Source organism: Hyalella azteca, unplaced genomic scaffold (genome assembly GCF_000764305.2).
Source record: "Hyalella azteca isolate HAZT.00-mixed unplaced genomic scaffold, Hazt_2.0.2 contig6470, whole genome shotgun sequence".
NCBI lineage: Eukaryota > Metazoa > Arthropoda > Malacostraca > Amphipoda > Hyalellidae > Hyalella > Hyalella azteca.
The window spans coordinates 52626-73307 of NW_025936631.1; the positions used below are offsets into that span (position 1 = coordinate 52626).

The window sequence follows — 20682 nt, forward strand, 5'->3', positions numbered from 1 at the left end:
CCAAAGATTTTACACAATTTTTATCTCTTTAAAGGTCTACACAGTACACCGATAGTGTCTTCATAGAAACTATTTTATTTTGGATGGCTGCGGTCACTCATTAAACTAGGAGAAGATAGTTAAATGCTCGGAGCGAACTCCGTAGATTTAAACAAATACTCTGCTACCCCCTATATATATAAAACACTAATAATTGACAAAAAAATTAAATTTATAGCGAAATTTTGTGGGTAACGCAAAAATTTATTAATGATAACATTATAATAACATCAGCGTCGCTGTTAGTGTACGTACGACCACACGGCTGACACAGACGGGTGCACGGTATAGGTCACCTGGCGGATCTAGTTCGGGGTCGAGGTTTCAGTTGGCTGGAGACCGTGACCGTAGTTGGGTGTGTGCTGAGGGCTTGTCTGCTTCCGTGTTGCAGGGATAACCCCAAAACTATCCAAGTGAAACCAATGCAAGCATTGTCGGTCAGACTACCCTAAATGAAGCGACCGTTCTCCTTTGAGTACATTACTGGAAACAAGGTCCATGGCATGCGAGTGACCATAAATACCATGCAGCCAGTGATTCACGGGTGGTCATTCAGGGGCCCATCGCATCTGAAGAACAAAAAATCCTAGGTGATTTCAAAATAACTTTGAAAATTAGCTCATGAAGATAATAAAATTTCAAAAGAAGATATTTTTATTACAAAAGATATTAATGCGCGACATGAAAGTAAATGGGGAATTATAATTTTGCGTTGCATGGCGTTCAGTCTTTCGGCGATTGATCGCAAAGATGAGCCACAATTTTCTTTTAAATGTCTTTTAAATTAACCAATTCATCATCAATACATTGGGTGAACGATTCATTCAATAATCGATTTTTCATGTTGTACGTAAAAGTTAATTAAAAATTATGAGAAGCGTGAATAAATTTTGAAAATAGTCACTCAGAAATATTGCTGCTGGAAGTGCTTTGGTCATCAAATTCTCAATTTTCGATAGAAAAATAAAGTTTGTTTTAGTTATAATTTATCGTTATGAATAAAGTAATGTCATGAGAAGTTGCCAACGTTTTAAATATAGTTTGGAAAGCGACTAGCAATCAGCAATAAACTTTATTCTTATTTCATTATCAGTCAAATCACAAATTTACTAGAGACTTTTTTGTTACACTTAAAGTGTTCTCATTGGCACAAATGAAAGTATTTGAAATATTTTTTGCATAATATGTGAAAAATATTTCGATATTAGGAAGCAAATGCTGCTCTTTAGAAATATTTTTCATAATGGTTCCTCGACATTTTCGTTCGACGAAAGCATTCCACTAAACATTCGACTAAATCAATTTGTATTTTGTGCGCTATCTGTGTCGAGATGAATATGAACGTTGAATATTCTTGGATTGTGTTCCCATGTATTCATACCCACACAATATTATAACTGATACCAGTGCGTTTCTTCATTAACTAAAATTTTCTCGTTCAGAGAAGATAAGCATGATCCTCAATTTCGGCATTGTTTGCATTTCACGAATTGGAAATTAGAAATCAGTGTGTCTCCTAACTTTGGCATCAGACAATCGCACAGCAGGTATAATTAAAAATTTGAAGTACCGTAAATAAAGTGGCTAAACCACAATCTACTAAGGTCATCGGTGTGGCAATTTACAGTTGCAAATTTAGAATACTAATTGGTCTTTTAGGTTTGCTAAAACATTAAATTTTTTTAATTAAAATGATTCAGAAATATTATTGTCTATTTTAATTAGGGCTTTATGTCTCTTGTGCCTTACATACAGATAGCAGTAGGAAGAATTTTTTGCCTAAATTTCAGTAGTATACCATGTGTTGCTTCACATAAAAAATGTTTTCATTGCAAGTAGAAGTACGCGTGTGTGAAACAATGAATCTCTAAAATTTAATTGCGATCGAGTTCAATATTGAAATTATCGTATTCAATAGTCATCGCATTTCAAATTAAATGTTAAGTCAAAAATTTTCTAGCAATATGATTTTTCACATACTTACAGGTTAAATTATATGTTAAGTGAAGCGATGACGTCGTAGTCGAACAGAAATACAAAATTTACCATCACAATTTTTCAACGACATGACTAGATGTTGTAGGGATAAAAGGTATATCCCATAAAAATTTAAACAGAATAATGATTTTATTGAGAAAAAATTGAGGGAATGAACAAAACGTTTATCTAATTAATTATTTACTTCTATTAAACATGTTCATCTTCAGATAATGGAATGATGTCTTACTTGCTTATTTTAAAACTTTTTTTTATTTTGGCAGATCCGTGTATACAAGGATGAGAAGTTCCGCATTTTCCCTTCAGCTGCAATGGGATTCATTGAAATGCAATTTAGCATTTTCCGAAGCTGAACATAATAATTTAGATAATGAGTTTGTCTGTGAAGAGCAAGACTTTCAAAAGCAATAAAAGTGGAAAAAATAAGTCAGACACAATAATTTGTTAGTGCATTCGTGAGATTGTTTTTTTTTTCAGTTTCGTGCGATGTCTTCCACACAATCAATGGTGCTATACCTCATGATTGGATTGATGACTCCAATCGGTGAGTATTAATTACTATTTACAAATGTTATTATGATGTGCAGAAATTGAACAATATATATACACGGTTGATTGGATCTGGTCACTTTCAGTGTGCATCACAGATAGAGAATTATGGTGGGTAAAGTATAGTATAAAGGTGAGAATCGATTCTACCCGTGCAGAAGAATGAAGTTGATCATCGTCTTGTAATAATCTGTTCTATACATTTCTAAATTGGTTTTCCGTTATTTGTCTTAAGAGTCAACGTTATATCAAAAACTTGACCAAAAATAGGAAGAAAGATTTAGTTTTTCCTTGAGCAAGAGTAATGATGACACTTAATTAGCTGAGGTTCATCTAGACTGCATTGCGGACTTGTTTTACAAATAAATCAAGGATTTCGTTAGTGAATTCAACGCCTCGCCACAATCCCCTGCTACAACCTACTCTACTGTATATTAGAATTTGGCAATTTTCTCCGTTTTAGCGTACATATAGCAAGTAAATTCATTTTTGGACATTTTTCTCGCTCTATAACTTTGCAAATTAATTTTTCCAAGTTCACTTTGTTAGGGAATAATACCAATTTATATGAATTAATTTTCATCATTTTTTGTAGAGACAAATATTCCAACATACGTTCAGCGTTTTCCGTTCCGCAGCTGAGGTTTTCATCATTTCCGGGCTTTATTCATTCATATTCAGACAAGAGCGAGGACTATAGAGAGGCACATTGCAATTGTTCTGGCCCGTTTTGTAAAAAAATCGTGAAAACTCGGTCTATTTAAACTGAATATCCCTTCATGAAGTTACAGAGACACTAGCCTCCAGAAATCAAATTTTCATGCTGCTCTTACCGCAAGATCTTTGATGGAAGTGATTGCTTTGATTTGAAAACAAATAAATTTTCCATTGTTGCCTCTACCATGTTTACCGAACCAACTAGATGGACGACCCAAAAAAAATGTTAGGAGGGTTTCAATAAAGAAGTCATAATGCGCGGTTTGGAACGTTTCTCTTATGGCGATTTTACCAATAACTTTCAAATTTCACATCGCGAAAAAATTAATCTCCAGAAATAATTTATCACCGTACGAAGAAGTTCGCTTGCAATCTGCTATATAACATTCTTTTATCCTCAAGATTGATTGATATATTATATATAGACATAAATTGAAAATATGATCTATTTTCTCTGAAGGCAAATTTTTGTGAGTTAAACTTTTGTTAACTGTTCAATGAAAAGCCTATTTGAGACTTAAATGCATAAAGTTCATTCATTTCCTTTCGTATCTATCATTTTAATTGGTTCAATTAAATCTTGAACAAGCAGAGGACTCCAGAACGATCGATGAATTCATCATCTATCACTCCCGCCACTCATCGTTTGTGTTTCCTTTGATCGCCATATTTACTGCTTACAATCAAAGAGCTTGTGAAGGGATGTTTTCTGTGTTACATTAGAGGTCATAAGCACTAGAGATTACGAGCTTGATGATAAATCATTGCAATTAACAAAGCATTTTGTCAGGGGATGAAATTTCACGCTGGCGTAATATTCGTCCGTTTAGCTGGCGCATCATGTGGCGGTGTCAGAGGCAGGCCACTTCGTTCAGTGCACGATGCTGGTTGCATGAATTTGCCTGGATGTAAGGCAACCATGCGCATCATCGTGGCCAGAGATTGCTGGTAGTCATGCAGTGAAATTAAATAAATCAACCTGCCGGCTGGAATTTCAATGATCTGGTAGCTAAATAACACTACTATCCGTGCACACTTGTTTTGATAAAGCTTTTGATAAATGAAAAAAGTTGCCTCCCTGGATTTATTCCCCAACAAAACGCTAAATTAGAAAAAAGAATTTACGAAATTTATTAGGCTCGAATTAAAGAGCAATTAAAAATTAAAAATAAATTAAATTTAAGCCATTGCAAATATTTATTGTTTGTGAAAGATTTCAACCGGCGGCTCAATTCTCCTCGGCCAAATTTTAAATAATCAGAGCACTGCTTCTGAATAATCCGCTTGACTCGACGACGTTTTTAAGCTCATTTGTGAGACGAATGGAAAATACAGCTAGCACGGCTACTAGAAAGCAAGCTCGTTGTGATTCAGGTCTTGTTTCACGAGATGGTAGTTTTCATCGGAGACGGAATTTAATTATAATTTTTAGTGAGAGTCAAATTTATGGTTAGATCACAAATCTTTTGTTCTCAACGATCCCTTTCAAATAAAGCAAAAGTTTCATTCAATATTATTAATAATTTTAGCACTATTTTTTCCAGATTAAGAATGATGCAGTCCAGAAAACTTTGTTCTAGAATCTGAATCACTATTTATTCAATGAAATTTGATAGCTAAAACACAAAAATAATGAATGTTTGCAGTTTAAATTTCAACATCTAACTGGTACATTCTAGCAGAGGATGTCTTATCATTTTACGGAGTATGAGCATTTTCGTTTGGCCCGCCTGCAGAACTAAATTTCTTAAAAAATTACCGCAAGTTTTCAGAACAAGATTTCTTACTCTTAACTTCTTGAAGCAATTTTTGTAACTCAACAGACATCCGATAAAATTTATGCCGTCGTTGGCTAACATACTGTCGGCTCGTGCGCTTCTCTAGACTTCATCTCAAAGTTCGAACATTTTTACCGATATTTATCTCTCACAAGGTCTACGTGCAGCCAGTATTGCACAGTGCAGCCCGATTGAGCTTCTGTGTTAAGAAATTCGCATAAAGTTTTGATCAGTATCAGCATGAAGGTATCCAGTTGGCTCTTAATTCAATGGTCAAGTCGTTTCAGCCATCCCCAATACTTACATGTTTACATCCCCGTTCAGCCATAAATTTTGACTGGAATATATGTACCTTACATTCTTATTTATGGATTGAAAAATATAATGTCTTCGCGTGTGAGCGATGCAGTTGGATCTCTATTGCTTGAAGAAATTTCCATACTGGGGTTTTTATTACATTTTATTGCTTTTATTTTATCAAAGAAGTGCCCCTAGCATTATAATTGTTTTCCTTATCCAGACATTTTGTGCAGATATTTTTGATCAATTTCCGAATTTTGAAGCCATTTAACATAAATCATAAAATTGATTCCCTGTTACTCCAAGAAATTTGACATTCGTCCGTCGAAATTACCAGAAATAATTTTGAAATATACTTCATGAGGATTCCATGTTATTTTTCTCGGAATATTTAATTGCACAAAAAAATATTAGTGGAGCGTGGACGAGCAGACCACTGGACGTGTTTTCTGTTTGTAGGAGTAGCGCCTAAGAGGGTAGCGACTTCAAACTTCCATTCGTCACCTTCAAACATGGAGCTTAAAAAATGGTGCAAGATATTCAACTACAAATCAATGTCTGTTATCCTTTTTGATATGAATCGTATATGAGCTTCCAGAAATGAGACCTCAACTTTAAACAACAACCTCTCACAAAGTTGCACTTCCATTAAGGCAAGGGGAGAGGAAATGTCCAGTCGGCATGGGCAGTATTTAGCTTCAGTGATGTCCATTAGTTCGATGCCGGCTAAGACCCGCGCATTTGACTATCACCAAAGCACAGTTTGTGCTGTGCTTATAGAGTCTGTTGCTTGCAACAGCTCCATTGGTCTTTGGTTTGCAACGGTACTATATATATATAGGCACTGACTGTCGCAAACATTTCCCTTGATATGTTGTGTGCATCAGTCCCAGTATCTCTCATTCACATTCGTTTCCTGGCCTGGTCCGTTGTTTGCCCCAATAAATTGATCACATTATTGCTCTATATGGTTATGTCATGTCTTTTAGAGTCAATTTTATCTTACCTGCGAACTCTGTCAATTTAATTATAAATGGTTTTATACTGCATCCAATCGGAAGTCGTACCGTGTATATGTAAATTCTAATCGACAACGTCTCTAGAAAAACTATTGAATTCGATCCATAATTTATAGGATTCAAGTGTGATAGATTTGATTTTTTATTTTGAATGTTTGTTTTAGAGATATGAAAACTTCTTAAATCGTATCTGTTGTTTCATGACAACATCATTTACCTTTTTGTGTGTCAACTACAAGTGAAAAAATTACTATTCGACTGTTACAATATTATTAAACTCTAGCGAACAATTGGCCTACAAATCATGGCTCAAATGGCAGCAAACTTGGCCCGCACTCTAAGACTCACTCGATCATTTGAGATTCCAATATTACTACAGTAATCCAATCCAATAACCAGTAAAATTCTGTGAGATTCTGATATATGAATATTTTGAGCCTTGCAATCTTCTGGCTAGAAAACGGATGAAGCTCTACTCCCAGGATCATGGATTAGCCCGATCTATTAACGGTCACGGAAAAAGACGTGAGTGTACATATACTGTATGTTGGCTCGACCATTACGAAGTCACAAAACTCGGATGTTTATAAAAATTATGTTACTCTATATTGTTACGTTAAACGTAATAGAAAATGTTTTTAAATGAACAATTCGATACTTCCCCCCCCCCAAAAAAACGAATTTTTTATGGTTTTTCCGATCCCTATGCCGAAACACTATGCATTAGTCACGCTCAAAAACCGTGAACTGATATTAATCTCTAAATCTGAATCTAAGGAAGTTTCCTACTGCAAAAAAGGGCAATAGTCATTTGTTCCTAGCCTAGTGAATCCATTTCGTATCGAGAGCAATCGCTCCCGTTTCAATGCCAATTATGCTGACCATTCCCGACAACGATCGATGAACCTTAATTCAATTGGTTATGGCGCTACTGCGGTCTAACGCGAACCTCTCCTTCAAGATTTTTTAATGACAACATTTTATTAGTTTTAAATAAAATTTCATTACGTCAGATGTCAGGAGTAATTAATGTTGAGAATGCCAAAATTGCATTTCTTGTTGTACATAAATTACGAGAAGAGATCAAGTGTGTTAAAAACTTTTTTCTAGGATCTCGAATCAACTGGAGCAGAAATTGCAGCTCGGAGATAAAATGTTGATTAACTTAGGGTAAAAGTGCGATGATAAAAATCGACAAGGTATGGAAAAGCCAGTCCTATGAAAAATCAAATTGGAAGTGTAAGATACTTTTAAACTTTGATGCTGAAGACTGCCGAGTTCCATCCCATGGACAGCCAGGACAAGAAACAATGTGGTTTTAGATCGCATCAACCCTGAGTTATCTTAAGACTGAAAGATTGTAAAATTCAAGCGCATTTTTTTGCCATGTAGTGCAATCGGATTTATCGGAGAAAAACCTTATGCCCGAGATACCATTTGAAAAGAGACGCTCGGTCCATCAGAGAGCACGTTGGATTAATGCCTTCAAAACCGATACTAAGCTGTAGATAGATCAGCTGAGATGTTATCTATGAGATATGGCAGCGTGGAACAGGCTAGCCTAAAGAATTTGCATTTGTTTGGCGCAATCAAATGGATGACATCATAATTATCATATATTCAGTGTGAGTTTATGCACTATCTTGTTTTCCTTTGCGTTAACTCTCATATCGTTTAAAGACAAGAAATTTGCATATTTTAAGTCGTCATTGGCCTTGGAGGGACCTATAAATTAGGTTAATAGAGCTTAGGCATAATTTTTAATAAAAAATTGCATGCTGATTTAGGCAGTGATGCGGAAAAATATTGGACAGTTGCCGGAGCTGTTATTCGTTTCGATTGCTTGCAGGAAGAAACATGAGAGAAGTGGTGAATTTAATGTGCCCAAATAATATTTGGTTTGAGTTAACATCACTACAGCCATGTCTTTTCACTGCTAAATACATTGTACAGCTTTTACACGTCGAATATCTGGTAAAAAATTTAAATGAAAAAGATAATAAATAACAACAAGCACTGACAAACAATGTGGATTAAAATTTTTAGATATCTAAAATGTCGGAAAAATTCCGATGTCCTAATATCGGAAAATTCCGGCAAATTGTACATTTCGGCGCCGGGAAAAGATATGATAACGGGGACGGGATCTCTCTGATTGACGTCTCTGGGATTATTAATTTCGCGCTTGACCTGGTTGATCTGCTGGTTGTATTCTAAAATTCATCATGGTGGCACAATAGTTTTAATATTCTGTTTTTGAAGTTGCACAAGATTCACATGAATAGATAATTTCAATGAAGTTTTTGTGATTATATATGTGAGCTGTTTTTGTATGGTTTTAAAATCTGATGAAAGGATTTTGCTGAATAATGAATCGGTTACTTACAAATTAAATTTCAGTGTTATAGTATTATTGAAAAATTTGCAAAGTTTGGTTTCAAACTGCTCAGAGAAAAATTTAGGCACCGGCCAATCACGGATATAAGAAATGAATAATGAAATATGAAATGAATGATCGATTATGAAAGATTTCGATTCATATCGGAACTTTTTCGATATTCTCGCTATTTGCAGCAAAAAAAAACATCGCTGTACATTCTTGACTAGTAACCGAGAATTTTCAAACACTTTAGACAGTTCGACTGAAAAATATTTACAATCTTGAAAAAATTCGGCTATTTTTTTTGTTTTGCAACCAACTCAAAGGAGGCCAGAACAGATTGAGCAAGATTTATTTTGCGACAACCAAAAAGATTTTGTGGAGTTTGAAAGGAAAAACTATTTTGTGTTTGTCTTCAATTTTAAATTACAATAAAACATCTTGTGTGAAACATACTACCTCGTTTACCTGAAAAAAAGTACGTAAATAAATTCCATACTCTAAAATTTACGAACTACTAATTCCATATTTTCTGCAATGGGGTTAGGTTCCTCAGAAACTTAGTTAACAATCAGGATTTTTATCATCATTGCAGAGCATTCTTTTTAGTTGAATACTTAAGATCAAGGTCAACAGGCCTTTACACAATATACCAGTTGTTTACTAAAGTTACTATCGGAGTTCTGCCTGCCTACGCTTTCATGTGCCGTTCGAGGCAAACGTCACAGTGGAGTTATATTCAGCTTCTTAGAAATTACATACCGATAATTAATTTCCATCGTCCGATATTGACTTGCTATTGATATTTTTTTTTTTTAATTATTTGCTGGATATACTTCTGTTATTTTGCTATGTATCTGGGAGTTATATGAATAATTCTAATTACCCCTTCTGTCAATTCTGAACAAATTGTTCTCTGTTATTCTTGGCAAATTTCCTATTGCTGATTAGGGTTCTTCCAAGCCTTAATTAACGGATGCACATTGGTGATTGAAAACTCGGGCTCACTAGGATTTTGTCTCATATTGGTACAAAATTTTCACAACTTCAGGGTTTGAAGTTAAAGAGTTGGTTAACATACACCCTTCTTTCGAGTGAAATATGACTTTAGTTGTCATATTTCACTCGAAAATATGACTATAGTTGTTTAGTTTAGTTAGTTAGTATGACGTAAGTTGACTTTAGAGGTTCCGAATCGTCCATAATGAATCTGAATTGGTTGATTAGAAGGACCCTCAGGGGCTGTACATGCTCACAATCTGGATGAATAGTCAGATGAAGCCAGATTGTCGTTAATTGAAATACTAATTACAAGCTACTATATTTCTACAATCGACTTAGTGATATAGGGTTTACAGGTTTCGAGTAATCGCTCCTTTTTCTTTAACTTTAAATTTTTTGGGACATCTCATACCGGAATAATATTTGAACAATTATATTTGTTTATCTTAGTAATCTAGGGTAATTTCTCGAAATCTTTATCAACAAATCGTTTATACCACAGTACACAAACAAGCTATCTTTAAATTGAATTGTATCATTACACTCGTATTAAATATAATATCTAATAATAAAATATGTCATGTCATTGTGGTCATCGGAGAGTACTACGAGCGCACGTAAGAAAGAGAATAAAATTTCTTTTTCTTTCCATCGAACTACACTATCTCCCCTTGGTATTCATGACGTCATTATTTATCTCTAATGCCTCTGTTAGTCAGGAAGCATAAGAATCGCGGGGTTCTTTCCAAGGGCGGGAAGACTTTGTTGTGCATGGAATTTATTTTTATCTATGAATATTAAAGTTAATAAGAACGGCCGAATGCGCACATGTTCCATGTCAACATCAGTGAGCAGCGAAGACTTTTTGGCTTCCCGAATCAAAACATGAGTAACAATATCTCATTTTGCAGAATGAGTCCAGTTATTATGCGAAGAGACTTGCAATCTCCATCGTGAAAACTTGGGTCTCAGAACTGATTGGTGAAAAAATTATTGCGTGGTAGAAAGAGTAATCTTTCTACCACGCAATTCCGAACTCCTTTTGAAGATATATGAGCTCGAAATAAATGACTGATAAATATTATACTGACTGATAAATAAAAAATTGATACTATAATTTCGTCCGCGAAATATTATAATTTAGCCATATGAAATCGAGATCGCAGAAACTAAAATTTTCTAAAAAGCAGAAAAGCTATAGGAATATTCCAGAAAAATAGCAAGGCAAATGGTTAAATAAAGAATTTCCAGCTTACTTATGCCTGTGCCCCAAGAATTTGACCTCGTCTGTAGCTTTCTGGATGCGTCTCAGATAGCCAACTAAATATTTTAGAGCAACGTCATGCCTTTGACAGAACTTTTAAGTTCGATTAGGACCAACAGTTGCATTTTTCTAACCATAACGAGCTTTGACAAACTTAACGCGTATTGTATGAGCGAAAATTTCAAGTGGTTGTCTGTTATGCCTTGGTAGCCTGAAAACGAGCGCCTAATACGTTATCTTGGGGTTGTTTTGGTTTTAATAGCCGAAAATCCCTTATTCCATAGTTTTAATTCCATGGGTCTTGGTTTTAAAAGCCCGAAAAACCCTTATTCCATGGTTTTAAAACCATGGGTTTTGGTGCAACAAAAGGTAATTAAATGTTCGGAGCATGCTCCGTAGATTTAATTTAAATGCTGCTCTTTTTTTTTAACAATAAACAAATCCTTTAACACCTCACTCATCACGCAAAAAAATATAATTTTAATGCATAAGTTTCTCTAACCTACCAAAATATTCCACTAATTTCTAATGTATTTTCCGTAATATCAGCATTGCTGTAAGTGCACGCTCTAACACGCGGCTGACATAAACGGGCCGACGGGTGCGCAGTGCAAAGGCCATACTTTCAAAACTCGCTAAGTGAACGTAAGTACTTACGTTCTATTTTCTTGTCTATGATTAGTGGATTTTGCTTGAAAGGCCGTCAATGATTGGCTGATGAACTTACGATTTCTCAACTTTTTTTTTAAAGTATAGGCCCAGGTCACCTGGCGAAACTGGACGCTGGACGACCATGACCGATGACGGTTGTGTGTTGAGAGTTTGTCTCCTCGCCGGGTTGCAAGGAAAACCTCACAACAAGCCAAGTGACTGCAGTAAATAACATGAAGTGTTGTCGTGAACTTTCTCCTGAGCTCATTACTATAAAGAAGGTCCTTGCATTGCGTTCATAAATACCATGCAACCAGTGATTCACGGACTTCATTGCGGGCTTCATCGTATCGGAACAACAATAAATTCCTAGGCGATCTCGTAAAAAGAGCTGAAAACGATCTCAAGACGAGATTAAAACTGAATAAAATATTAATGTGCGTCATAACAACGAATAGAGAGTTCCTTTTCCGCGTTTGGCTTACAGCTATTTGATGATTGATTGAAATAAATGAGTCAGATTATTAACCAAACAGTTGTTTAAGGGTCAGAGCAACAAGAAATTTTGTGTGAATTAGAGTGGTGCGCTGAAACTGAGATCAAGACGAAATTAAAAATAATGTCTGAAGATATTAATGCACATCATGGAAATAATGTAAAACTTCCGTACTGGCGTAGCTTTGCTTTCAGTATTTCGGCGATTGGCTAAAAAAATATATACATGAGTAGAATTTTCAATCAGACATTTTTCAGATCAACATTATTAGGACGCCATGCGTGAAATTTCTAATATGCCTTAAAATAACAATATTAATATGCCTGATAATAATAATCTTTAATAGAAAAAATTTTGATACTTGAACCAAAAGGCGAGGAAATCATTTAGAAGAAAACTTACTGCTGGAAGTGCTCTGACGTGAAATTTTGACTTAAAAAATACTGATGGATCATCTATCGCTATGAATAAAAGTTGAGTCGTGAAAAGTTGTAATTTATAAATAAAGTTTGAACGCAGTTAACATTGAAACAAGTATTCAAGTCTAATATCATTATCACCGTAATTGCACCTTTGCTTGAAACATTTATTCTCCACTTCAGAGTAGTCTGCTTGGCACAAATCAAAAGATTTGAAATTAATTTGAAAGAAATGTTTGCTTTCGGGAGGGAACTTTTGCTCTCTGAGAAACTTTTTCTTAGCAATGTTGTTCGTCGACGATAGTTAAGCAAGACTAAAGTAACCTACTAAACATTCGAATAGCTTAATCGGTTTTCATGTAGAGAAGAATAGTACGCAGATCTATTCTGTACTCCTGTCTTTTGCATTCATACAATATTATGTGTGATGCCAGTGCATTTCTTACCCGAAAGGTTTCTCGTTCAGAGAAGATGAGTATGACAGTCAATTTCGTTGTTGTTTGCATTGCGAGAGTGGGGATTATAAATCTTTTCGCCTTATAACACTGGCATCAGGTAGCCGCAAAGTGGGCGTACCTATAGATTGGGATACTATGTATAATGTACTAAAACAAGAGCTTTTGAGATCATCGGTGTGGTGATTTACACTTGTATATCCTGAATGCTAGAAGGGTTTATAAGTTGGACGTTGACTTCTAATAATTCAGTAATGTTTGTGTCTGATTTATGACATTTTGTCGACTGAGACTAATATACATGTTAGAACAATTTTGCTACTTTAAAATTTCAATATTACCACGAATAAGCAAGATCGACTTTCTCTTCGACAATTTCCATGTATGTTTGGAAACACTGAACCACTGTAATTCGTCACTGTCCCATGACAATGAATTTGATTCTATATTGTAGAATTGTAATCTGTGTGTAGATGCAGGTGCATAAAAAATGAGAAATGAATTCTGAAAGTAGGTAAACATGTATAACATGAAATCAGTGTTCGAGTTTGTAATACTTCGGGATAGATATTTTCCTTACATTAAGTTACTAATACCCAAATTTAATGGTTCGAAACTATATTGAAGTAGTATTCGCATTTGAAATTGATAGATACCAGAAAAATTTACCAACAATCTGATTTTTAAGAAGCCTTTTGAAATTAAATTTTATGTCAAGTGAGAGCTGAGACCGTAGTTAAGCTGAGATGCGAAATCTACATGATATATCATTCAAGTCTCAATGCTCGTCTGTAGACAAGTGAATCTTCTTACAACTGTTTCTTGGAGAACGTATAAAGCGGAGCATATTTTCGCATATGTGGATGAAACATTCAGTTGTTACTGACGCATTGCCTTTCGACTGCAGTGAAATGCCATTCAACATTTTTCGAAACTGAGCTCGATCAGTCAGATAACAAGCTTGTCTGTCATAAACAAGACTCTACAAGGCAATAAAATTCGAAGAAAATAAGTCAAACTCACGAACTTGTTAGTCCATTTTTGAGCTGATGTCTTCATCCATTGTAATGGATTTTTTCCACACAATCATAGGTGCTATAACTCATGATTGGATTGATGACTTCGATCGGTGAGTATTATTTATAACATCTATTTATCAGGTGCAGAAATTATTAATTCTAGTCGAAGAGGAATTCCAGACGCGTTCAGTGTGCATTACGAAAAGAAGTATAATGAGCAGGATTGAGTAAACCCATGGAAGAGAATAAGGATGAGATCTGACTTCCGATTATTCTGAACTATTAATGTTGTTGTAAAAACGCTTTCAGTTTTTGAGTTTGGGTTGCCGTAAGTCCGCGTTCAGGTTTTAGGATAACCACGGTTTCAACAAAAAATTTCCTTTTTATTGAATGAAAAATTGTATCTGTAGGAACAAACATAAATACATTAACCCTATAAACTTCAATGTATGCTTATAATATTCAAATATAACAAATAATCTTCAAAGTATAAACAAGTTATAAGAAGGCATAAATCAACGCACCGAAATATTGTGGGCAGTTTTGACGTGGGCTACGAACAACTGAGTTAGCATGAAACTATTTGATACGTCGTTGACTAGCCTTTACACTCTAAAGGTCGGATAAACAAGTAAATCATAGGAGCGCATAAAAAATAGACTATTAAAAACTAAGCTAACAAAATGTTCGCTAAAAATATTTACAGTTGTGATTAACCCTAGCGCAGTCGCGTTTTTTAATTTGACGATGAAACTCACTTACTTGACTGTAAATATGATAATCAATTAATGTTTTCAGTGAGCCTTTTGTTCACCACAGTACACTTTGTTCACTACATCGACACTTTGTTCACCACAGTAAATTACTCACATTACAGACTTATTTTCTTTATCACTCTTTTGTTCTCACTCTTATCACTCAGAAGAGTTCTGAAAGCAGCTAGAAATTTTTCTCTTTGACGATTGCATTTCTAATTTAAAATACCCTCCAAAAAGAAAAACTAATTTCAGAAATGAATAAGAGTTGAAAGACTTCATTATATTTTCAATTCGGAAAATTTTTTCGGCCCCAAATATCGACGGTCACTGCAATATAACAACTAAAATGAAATTTTTGTCAAATGTCCATATAGTTTCTTTCAGCTATAAATCTGATGATTATCGGATGAAAAGAGAGAAGGAAGTCAAGCGCTGCAAGTAAAGATGTAAACATTTATGTAATTCTTTTTAAGTTTGTGATCGAAGAATGTAACCAATGCGTGCCAAATTAGTTTTGTTTCTAAACGTTTAGTACGGCAGCTTGAATGCCAAACGTGCTTCTCATGGACTGAGATTTGTTATTCGTGATACTATTTTCACGCTTTATGTTAAGTGTGATTGTTCCCTAAACGACAAATTTCAAATTTAAATGAATCAGTCAGTATCGAAGCGTCTTTCCTCATTTATACTGTTATTAATTATTTTTAAACTGTCTGATAACTCTTTACTCATAGAAGTATTTATGATTCTTATCCCCACCACTCTTCGTTTATGTATTTTCCTACCGTCATTTCTCCTGACTAAAATTAAAGGGCTTATGTCTGGCTTTTTATCGTGTTGCATTAGAAGCCATAAGCACCAGAGATTGCGCGCGTGATGGAAAAATCAGTGCAATTACCAAAGCATTTTGTCAGGGGATGAGCCTTCCTGTTGGCTCAATTTTTGATAGTTTGGCTAGCGTATGCAGCGGTGGTGTCAGAGGCAGACCGCTTCTTTCAGTGAGTGAAGCTGGTTGGATGAATTTGCCTAAAGATAAAGCAACCATGCGTATCCTCGTGGCCAAACATATTTCATGTCAGCCTATAAAATAAAAAATCCAACATTCCGCCTGGAATAACTGTGTTTAGGAATTGAAAACGCTTGAAATTCCATGAATGCTCGTTGGAAGTTAATTGTAATATAAAAAACATAGCTGCATTCACAAGTTTATGCCTTTAAAAAGCATTAGATCAGCAAAAGAAATCTTTATGCCAAATTTTAGTAGTTCCATATTCATTCATATTGACAGCCGAGAATTGTTTAATTGAAAACTATGCAATATATTTTTTATTTGAAAGCTTAAACAAGCAGTTCTAATTTCTTAAACGTGACAAGCAATAAGTCAGAGCAAAGCTGTCGCAACGCGTAGAATGACGTACTTGACATACGACATTTTTAAGCTCATTTGGGAGACCGAATTTAAAGGGTTGCTGGGACTCATACTGTGGCACAAGCTCGTCCTGATTCAAGTCTGATTTTATGAGTTGTTAGTTTTCGTGAAACACGGAAGTGAAACGTTCGTTTTTAATGGATAATAGGATTGAAAAAAAATTACGAACTTTTGGTTGCAGTTTCGAGGTTTTTTAATTTCTCAGCGACTTCTTTCAAATTAACAAAATTTATGTTGATATAACTTTTAAATTTTGCACTGTTACTTCGGGATGGTAAAAAAGATGCAGACCAGAAAAAATGTATACTCGAATTATTAAAGTCTTGATTTATTAAATTAAATTCGATAGATGAATATTTAGAAACAATAAATGTCAAGCTTATTTGTTCAAACATTCATGGGCTTTCCATTTTCTAAAAATTTTTGTTAACGTCTGGATAACGAAATCCGTATCTGAAAATCGTTCCACCAGAGTACAAGTTATAATTATGATTAAAAAACGCCCAATGTTGTCAGGATCCTATTTTTAGCGCATTTTCTCGTTTATGGAAAAAATGCACTATTGTGCTCGCTATGTCCATCCGTCCGTCTGTCTGTCTGTCTGTCTGTCCATTTGTCCGTCCGTCTGTCCGTGACCTCAAGTTTTCGTCGACGAGAAAATGCGCTCTCTGTCACTTACTGCAGTGAGTACTGAGTTATATTTTTTCTACTTTTGGACGCTTTCGGCAATACGATATCCTACGCTTTTAATTTTTTCAGGAGTTGCATAGAGTTTGGCTGAATCATAGTGTCTAAAGCTAGACATAATTCCCAGCAATGTTTATAACTCAACAGACACCCGATAAAACTTTCGCCGTCAACAGCCAATAAACTGTGGGCACGTGAGCGGCTCAAGACTGTACTTCGGAATAGAACCATTTTATCTCCTATCAGGTTTGTCATGGAAACGTCTTAAAAACTCCGGCACTGCGCAACCAGATGAAGCCGTTCAAGTGGAAAAAAAAATATATTAAGATTAAATGTTTTGTTAATTCCTTTAGCCTTATCTATGAGGTCAGTATGTTGAGCCTTAAACCTTAAATATAAACCAACAAACTTCTAACGAAGATTCAGCTTCCGACAAGATGATAGCGAATGTCGATCAGGAGAATACAGTGTCGTGCAAACCCCAACCGAAGGGTGTCCGAGAGGTCCAGTCGGCAAAGGCTGTAATTATAGCTTCACTGCTGTGCATTAGTCGGGCGCCAGCTGAGAGCCGCTGTTCAGACTGCCTTCATGGTACCGTATACTGACTGTTCTAATAGTGTCTGTTACTGGCAACAACTCCCTCGGTCTGGTGTTTTTAGCAGTGCCAGCTAGATTCTGCTTTGTGCAACAGTCCTAGCAGTCTGTTGTGTGCACCAGTCCTAGCAGTCTGTTGTGTGCACCAGTCCTAGCAGCACCAGTCCTAGCAGTCTGTTGTGTGCACCAGTCCTAGCAGTCTGTTGTGTGCACCAGTCCTAGCAGTCTGTTGTGTGCACCAGTCCTAGCAGTCTGTTGTGTGTATCAGTCCTAGCAGTCTGTTGTGTGCACCAGTCCTAGCAGTCTGTTGTGTGCACCAGTCCCAGCAGTCTGTTGTGTGCACCAGTCCCAGCAGTCTGTTGTGTGCACCAGTCCTATCAGTCTGTTGTGTGCACCAGTCCTAATAACTCTCGTTCGTATTCGTTTCGATTCTTGGTCCGTTGTTTGCACTAGTGAATGACGCAAAAAGGCTGTCAGTAACGTAGAAAATAATTTTAATTGTGAAGTTAATAACTAGAAATAATTTTATTGTAATACTAATGACTCATATAAATTTGTACCAAATTTAACTCGGAAATTTTTTAAATGAACGCAGATTTTTTAATGAACGCGTTTTATCCGCTATTCCTTATATTACCTGACTTTAACATAATAATATTAAATATTACCATAAATTCCGTTTTATTTTTATTTTCCAATAACTACAAGTGCATATTGCAATATTCGGTGTGCCACGGCAAGTAAATAGATATACAAATGAGGCCTATGAGGTCCTGTGATTTGTGAAGCTCGAGTCGTTAGCCATAATTTTTGGACCTCTAAATCATCAGTAGATCGCTCTCCATTGTAGCCATTCCTGAGAGACAAGCTAGCATGGCATTTGAAGCCCATCATTAAATTCAAAGCCGTTTCTCTCCATAATACCCAGGATATAATACAGATATCGTAGCCTTTGATATTAGACAGCCTTTGTAACATGGTATATATATTATAACGCACTATACATCGATTTCCCTGAGCATCTTGTTGGGCATTATAAATAAAAATATAGAACTCTTTTACTTTAATTTTATTATCATGAATTAAAGATAATTAGTAATAGAGATAATATGGAATGTTTACAATGGACTCAGGGATGATCAATATCATCAAAACTGATTTACACCTCAGCATAGTGAAGTATAGAAAAACAAAAATGGTAATTCTAAACGTAAAAAGCTTACATGAAAATTTTTATTGCTGTGCTCTCTTAATTTTATCTTGTGCATTAATTGATTGTGCCCATTCCGCGAAAAAAAAAACCTTCGAAAGTTATTTCTTTACAGAAAGAACACTAGAACTCAAGTCATTTCAATGCCTCCAGTTCTAGATACTTGAATAGAAGATGCATTAATAAGGATGCTTGAAGTCACTGAGGTTGTTTACATGGGCCCACCATGCAATATCATAGCAGACTTAGCCGCAGCTTATAATTTTCTAGTTGACGTTCGCTTCATCCGGCAAAAAAAAACATAGGACATGGTTTCATGGAAGCTTTGCAATTAATTATCCATCAAGTTTGAATTTTCAGGGAAAATGGGTTGCACACGCTAAGCCTACGGTATATCGGGTTTGCTTTGATTTTAGGCTTGTCTAAGCTGTTTCTGGTCATCCTCTTGGCTAGAATGGAAGACTCCTTTCTACTAAAGGTGTGCTACTGGAAGAATTACTTTCTACTAGCAGGGCAGCGAAATGAAAATTAGATTTACAAAACATTGTTCAACTTGATTCAGTGACAAACTTCATACAATCAAAGTTGCACCGTGTGTATGTGTGTAAATTTTATTCGGCGACGTACGCTTTTGGAAGAAAGTTTTATATACAATCTTGATTATGCGGTTCATGTGTGGTGGTTTTACATGCACGGCACCAATCCCTCTCGATTTGTAGCAAATTGAACAGAATTGACTCCAAGACTTTAATGCATATCTATTATTACTTTGCTTAGAGGCATTGCAAAATCGCTCAAATTGTAGAATACCATATAATTTCATTCTCGTAAAATTTCGGAAAAAAATATTATACGAACAATATCTTTTCATTTAGCGTTTCTGCCTGCCAACTGAGAGTGGTGCTGGAATTTTCAAGCCAACTTTTCATCAACTTTATGTTGGGAGCTGCCTAAGTTTCATTGAATATTTACAAGGAATAAAATAAGTCTTTGTTCAAAATCGCCGCGAAAAAATTAAATCGAGAAATGAAGGCTAGCTATCTTTTCAAAATCATAAACATCGTAAATGAATATTTTATTCCGACGCTTTTGATGGTCATGCTTTGAATTTGGTGCAGGCACCGCGTGACTTCTAATTTAGTAGAATTAGACATATTTCTGGTATATTACTTGGACTGTACACAATTAACGTGGCTTGACTAGAAAAAAAAAAATGCAAGAACAAGCCGCAACTGAAACGAATTGTCATCAATTACCAACGCAATCAAAAAATGCAAGAACAAGCTGCAACTGAAACGAATTGTCATCAATTACCAACGCAATCCACGTATTTTATGAAGATTCCTGCAACAGTTCAGATTTTAAAATTGTGTTTGCCAGTTCTCATCTTCGTTCCTAACGGTGTCGCCTCCTGGCACCAACGATCATCCATCAAAGCATCAATGGCGATATTGACGAAATTAAATTACCTGGCGGCCAAGACCAGTTTAAATCAGTTCTCTATTCTTGGAAATAATCCGTGAATATCAAGTCGTATGCAATCGAGCGCTTCGAGTGCGGACAATTGAAAATTTTTCCGTCTCTCATTTGCAAGTCGTGTAAGGAGAGCCATGGTGATGTGATTAGACGACTGCCTAAAAGTATTCATAATCTCCGGAATGCCATGAATCGTGACTTTATATATAATGGCCAAATGCCACTTGCGCATACATAAGTTTTGTCGAGAGAACCGTGGAATTGCATCAATAAACTAATGATGCAATTCAATAAATTATATCAACTGAAAATCAACTTGCATCATATGAAAAATATTGCATAATTAACCAACATAAAATTTATTATGTAAAACGCTTCCGAATTGAATGGCTGATAAAATAGATTGAACGAAATAATATTTATTAAGTTTATATTCTAGGCC

At 35.4% G+C, this 20682-nt stretch overlaps 1 protein-coding gene across 1 annotated transcript in view; it reads left to right on the forward strand.

Annotated features, from left to right (window-relative positions):
• The first annotated feature begins 2301 nt into the window (after window positions 1-2301).
• LOC125178013 overlaps window positions 2302-20682 on the forward strand; it is a 41072-nt gene continuing 22691 nt past the window's right edge. Inside the window, exon 1 of the mRNA XM_047880856.1 lies at window positions 2302-2581. Within this exon, the coding sequence (XP_047736812.1) occupies window positions 2524-2581 (58 nt within the window). The 5' untranslated portion in view covers window positions 2302-2523. The remainder of the gene's footprint in view (window positions 2582-20682) is intronic.